Source organism: Pollicipes pollicipes, unplaced genomic scaffold, assembly GCF_011947565.3.
Source record: "Pollicipes pollicipes isolate AB1234 unplaced genomic scaffold, Ppol_2.1 Scaffold_7262;HRSCAF=8765_pilon_pilon_pilon, whole genome shotgun sequence".
Lineage (NCBI taxonomy): Eukaryota > Metazoa > Arthropoda > Thecostraca > Pollicipedomorpha > Pollicipedidae > Pollicipes > Pollicipes pollicipes.
Window position 1 is genome coordinate 7,375,693 of NW_023597055.1, and position 6,086 is coordinate 7,381,778.

The window sequence follows — 6,086 nt, forward strand, 5'->3', positions numbered from 1 at the left end:
GGCTCTGTGGGCGTTGACTGGAAAGATGTGATCTAAACGGCTACCACTCCCCCCCCCCTCTCTCTCTCTCTCTCTCTCTCTCTCTCTCTCTCTCTCTCTCTCTCTCTCTCTCTCTCTCTCTCTCTCTCTCTCTCTCTCTCTCTCTCTCTCTCTCTCTCTCTCTCTTAACATCCCAGCCAACATTTTATCGGGGGCCCCGACTCGGCGGATTTCTTTAGCAGCACTGCCTCCTCTGGGCTTCGTCCGGACCCAGTCACTTGTACATAACGGATTAAGCTACGGCACTGCCCCAGGCAAAGCCTAGCTTGTGCGCAACTGGGCTTAAAGCGCGCCTTTTTCCGCCAGGGCCGTTGCAGAATGTGAGTGGGTTACGGCCGGGCGGGCGGTGGTGCGGGTATGGCGGATGTCGTCGTGCGCGGCTTTTCTTTTGGGTGAGTTGGGAAACCAAATTAAAGTGTGCACGCTGAGAAGCCAAATCAGGGCGTGTTGAGCCGCACAAGCACCACCAGTCCGCAGAGGCAGGCAGGCTGCATGCTTGCTGGGACACTCGTTGTCGACATCCGGCAAAGCCCAATGAGTTCGGAGATCGTATTTGAACCGTGTACTCCAAAAGATTGGGCTTACTTATCAGTTCCGCCAGTAAGCTCTCAACTACAACAGATCAAACACCTACATTACCCAATGGCAATCATAAATTTAAAGGCCATTTGGCCTGTGGATCCCGGCCTTTTCGAGATCACGTTCAGCTAATCAAATAACCCCAATTTAACGATGTCGGGTGTCGTATATAGTGTCAGCCCAGCGCGAACAGCGGCCAGTTTAAACTGTTCGGCTGCGAATGGCGATAGCATTGTAAACATCACGACCCAAGAACTGAATGAGCTACCACAGAGTAAGGTCCGTTTCAATTTCCGTTCGTGTCTTGACAAAATTTGGCCACGTCGATCCGCCCTGAATATCTTTGAAGAACCCAGCAAAATAAGTGGCAAAGCCTCTGAGTTTGGTCAGTTTATAAAGATGGCCCGCTGAACCATTGTCAAACGAACATTGCTGGTGGTGTATGCCATGGAAGCGTGTGACGCCCGCTCCCTTCAGGCTATTACGTAAAAAAAAAACAGAATTGCATGTTTCGGCAGCTTCTAGTTTCTAGGTCAATTAATGGCATTCAAGCAAAAACAGAGAGAACTATGCCCCCTCGAAATCAAGTGGACCAGATCCGGAGATTTTTTGGGGGGAGGGGGTTACCATTAGCGGCCCTCTGTCAACCCTGTGTCGCCCACCTACTAACCCTCTAGTTGTGCTCCTGATCCTAATCCCCTCCCCTTCCCTATTACAATCCCACTTTCATCATTATTGGTCATATCCATGGCAACCGGTCCAAGCATATCCACGACGTGCCACGGATGTGTTGGATGGTCAAATACAAATGTGAATACCATGACGTTACACCACCCGATCTTATGATTGCCGGCATACGATACTATGCGAAATGTAAAAATGGTGGTGATGAGGGAGGGCAGTATGTTTTCCTCGAATGCTCGGAACGAGACAAATTTCTATGGTCAAAACATTGGCGACAGCAATGTTTTGTTTCCCACTTTTACTTACGGCATGATTTAGTCATCTAGCGTAGAGAATACTTCATAAGCATACATTGTTGCGATTTCAAAGCCACCAGGCGTTTGTACCGACTTAATCCATAAGCACAAACACTCGAGACCAAATCTGCAACGTCGCCACTGCCACGGAACGGTGATCTGCCAAACTGCGCGGTCACCATCGCTCCCCTCCCGCCTGACAGCCGCCGACAGCGCGAGCATGGCGGATGGTTCTCGTACCCTGGCCGCGATGAGGTGATGGGCACCATCTCCACACCGGTCCAGGACTGACTGCGGCCGTCTGCACGAGGCTCTGCGCTCAGCACCGCCTTCTGGGGGCACCTGCCGGCCCGCGCTCTGGCCGGGCTCCAGCCGTTGTGACGCCCCCTGGTGACGGAAGCGGCGAGCGTGGCGCCCCCTCCGGCGGCCGGCCGCCATCTGGCGGACAGGACGGGCTCCAGCGTCGGACGCGGCGGGCTGAACCAGATCGATCCACTCCGCGCTCCAGAAATAGGCGCGCCCGCGTGAGCGAGCTGTTTCAAATCATCGAAGCCAAACGGAAAGGAGTGCGGTGTATTGCCGATATAAGCGTACGGGTAACAAGGCGGTAGAACCCAGCTGGAGTCGACGATCACAACGTAACTAACAGCTGTCATAATTGCGTACTTACCAATGACAACAGCCTTATAATTTCGACTGGCAGTCTTTGAATTTAGAGCGTTCTGTAAGCAAAGTTGGTTGCATTGACATAAACAGCGCCAAAACTGTGTGGATCCACTTGATGGGAAAGTTTTGCGCCAGGCCTTTGTGCCTCACAGGATTACAAAGGGTTTAGCGTGCAGCACCACACCACAGCAGGGCCACCCAGGCCAGCGTAACCAGCTCTGGCCAGCTGCCAGCTGACCTCTGACGTCACCGGGGCCTACCGGCGAGCCCGTTCTCAGACCGGCATCCGGCGCTGCTAGACTTCGAGTTCAGCATCCTTCTCTAGACCACGGATGCTGCTAAGCATGCGGTCGGTTTCTTGTTCCGGGCTTTTAACGAGTCAGCTGGAACATGCAATCTCGCAGGCGTGGTACTGGAATAGCCAACGAATAGAAAATGATGTTTCAAGTCGCTTCAGGCGCTTGCTATTTGCCCCTGACAACAGGATGGCATGCTGGTAGCAGCGACCGTACGCTAAAGGTCAGGTGATGTCAGACGGCAGGACGGACCGTGCCAAGCATTGCAGCACGTGGCGTTCGCCGAAAAGTCCCACCGTTGCCACGAAGTTTCACGATCAGAGGGTGGGTCTGGCCTCGCGTAACAAGCCTTCCTGGTGTGGGCGATAATCCAGGGAGCAAATCGAATCAAATGGTTTGGTCTACAGCTAAAACAAAGTCCAGCAATTTGCGATGGCACGAGATAGCGTGTTAGTAGAGGTAACGACAACCGACCGCTGACCAAGGTCTCAAAATATTTACTCATGAATGCAAATCCATGTTTTAAAAAAGCTGTAACAGAAAAGCCCCTGCACTGGCCAATTACCTTCTTAACTGTCGTCAGCAGCAGTGCCACAAATTTTTGATAGGAGCGGGGACGACGTCGCAAAACCATAATATCAGCACTCGAATGAAAACTTGGTGAGAAACACGCGTTGAATGACTGGTGTTTTCGTCAATTGTCAGTGCTATGCAAAGTTCCCATGTGCCCTGCCTGCACCACGGTAACGAGTGGAGGCGCCAGGCAAGGTCCCAGGGAGCCAGGCAAGGCCCCAGGGAGCCAGGCAGGGTCCCAGGGAGCCAGGACGGCAGGGTCCCAGGTGGGGCCCAGCGCCTGCTCAGGCCATGCCGATGGCCTGATATTTTATCAACATGTGTCCGGCTGATGCACAGCTAGGCTGCGGGCAGGCTGTGGCCAGGCCGCGGCCCGTCCCCAAAAAATGTTGCAAGGTGCATCTCGAGGCAGTGCTGGGCATATTGTTACTGACCACCCAGTATGCTGTTCTCTGGCCCGGGGTCACGACAAAATGCTGGCAGGGAAAGGGAAATTCCCGAGAGGTGTTTCGGAGTCCTCAAAGTATCAAATTAGCACTTGGAACAATGTAATCATACCAACGTGGAGGATCTGTATTATGACAAACATTGGGGATAGGGACTCCTTGGTAAAAATCTGCACCAGGAACATATTTTGTCATGCGCGAAGGTTGGCTGGATAGGGGGAATGTCTCATCATATGGAACGATATGGGGGACGCGTCCCCCACGTCCCCCTCGGAGGCGCCGCCCCTGCCCACCGCTTTTGATGATAAGTGGGATTCGCGAATCACATCTGTACCCCCCACAACCGAGTGATGCTTGTGGGCTCCACATCCACGCATGAGTCATACACGTAAAGCCTCTGCACAGTGCGCTTTCCAGCGGGATGTGCAGTGCGAATGACAAGGCACCAACGCTCTTACAGGCCCGCCATCTGCCTCGAGAGTAGATGGACCAAAGACAACACAGCTGGACGTCCTCAGCGACCCGCCGGCGAGGCCGCCGATGTTCGCGCCAGGCACGCTCGCCTCGACCAAGCCGGAGGCGTTGACGGCTTGAGAGAACAGTCGACAGCCGGCGCCACCGCTGCTGAAGAGCACGCCACGCCGCCGGCCGGCTGCCGCCGCGCACTGGCACCGGCTGAGGTCAGGTCGCGCCCACACAAGGTCACGTCCCTCCACAGACGCCAGGCACCAGAGCAGGGTGCTGGCAGTCGTCTGCAGACGACGGAGCTCCGGATCTGGGCTCGGCTGCGGCGCCGACTTCCGGCTGTAAGTCGGCTCTGCATACGTCCCCGGCTGAAGTGGGGTCTCTGAATCGTTCTCAGGCTCTGATTCCGATCCCGGCTGTAATGAGGACTCTGAGGTGTACTTCGGCTCCATTTCCGATCCTGCCGACAGTGAAGAGTCTGAGCCCGACTCAGACCCCGGCTGTAGTGAAGGCTCTGAGTCCGATTTTGATCCTGGCTCTGGTGTGGACGCTTCGGGATATCTGGGCCTCGCTTCTGATTTTGGTGGAAGTGGGGACTCTGAGCTTGATTCTGATACCGGCTGTAATGAGGACTCTGAGGTGTACTTCGGCTCCGCTTCCGATCCTACAGGTAGTGAAGACTCTGAGCCTGATTCAGGTTCCGGCTGTAATGTGGACTCTGAGGTGTACTTCGGCTCCACTTCCGATCCTGCCGACAGTGACGACTCTGAGCCCGATTCAGGCGATGGCTGTAATGAGGACTCTGAGGTATATCTCGGCTTCGCTTCCTCTGTTGGCTGCAGTGAGGACTCTGAACCTGATGCTGATCCCGGCTGTAGTGTGGACGCTAAGCTGTACCCTGGCTCTGCCTTCGATCCTGGCTGCAATGAGGACTCTGAGGTGTATCCGGGCTCCGCTTCCGATCCTGGCTCCAGTGAGGACTCTGAGCCCGATTCAGATCCTGCCTGTAATGGGGACTCTGAGGTGTACCCAAGGTCCGCTTCGGATCCTGGCTGTGGTGCGGACTCTGAGTTCGATTCTGATCCCGGCTGTGGTGAGGACGCTGCGGTATATCCGGGCCTTGCTTCTGATTTTGGTGGTAGTGGGGACTCTGAGCTCGATTCACGTCCTGGCTGTAATGTGGACTCTGAGGTGTACTTCGGCTCCACTCCCGATCCTGCCGGTACTGAAGACTCTGAGCCCGATTCAGACCCCGGCTGTAATGAGGACTCTGAGATGTACTTCGGCTCCATTTCCGATCCTGCCGGTAGTGAAGACTCTGAGCCCAAATCAGACCCTGGCTGTAATGTGGAATCTGAGATGTACTTCGGCTCTACCTCCGATCCTGCCGACAGTGAAGACTCTGAACCCGATTCTGATCCCGGCTCTGGTGTGGACGCTTCGGTGTATATGGGCCTCGCTTCTGATTTTGGTGGTAGTGGAGACTCTGAGCTTGATTCAGGTCCCGGCTGTGATGTGGACTCTGAGGTGTACTTCGGCTCCGCCTCTGATCCTGCAGGTCGTGAAGGCTCTGAGGCCGATCCCGATCCCGTCTGTAGTGAGGACTCTGAGGTGTACTTCGGCTCCACTTCCGATCCTGCCGACAGTGACGACTCTGAGCCATATTCAGGTGATGGCTGTAATGAGGACTCTGAGGTGTACTTCGGCTCCACTTCCGATCCTGCCGACAGTGACGACTCTGAGCCATATTCAGGTGATGGCTGTAATGAGGACTCTGAGGTAAACCTGGGCTTCGCTTCCTCTGTTGTCTGTAGTGAGGACTCTGAACCCAATGCTGGTCCCGGCTGTGGTGTGGACGCTACGGTGTATCTTGGCCTTGCTTCTGATTTTGGTGGTAGTGGGGACTCTGAGCTTGATTCAGGTCCCGGCTGTAATGTGGACTCTGAGGTGTACCTGGTCTCCTCTTCTAACCCCGGCTGTAATGGGGACCCTGAGGTGTACTTCAGCTGCACTTCCGATAATGCAGGTAGTGACGATTCTGA

The 6,086-nt window shown here is 54.8% G+C and overlaps 1 protein-coding gene across 1 annotated transcript in view; it reads right to left on the bottom strand.

Annotated features, from left to right (window-relative positions):
- Positions 1-1,902, bottom strand: part of LOC119113679 (organic cation transporter protein) — a 19,589-nt gene extending 17,687 nt beyond the window's left edge. Inside the window, exon 1 of the mRNA XM_037237963.1 lies at positions 1,839-1,902. Within this exon, the coding sequence (XP_037093858.1) occupies positions 1,839-1,867 (29 nt within the window). The 5' untranslated portion in view covers positions 1,868-1,902. The remainder of the gene's footprint in view (positions 1-1,838) is intronic.
- Positions 1,903-6,086: the final 4,184 nt, after the last annotated feature.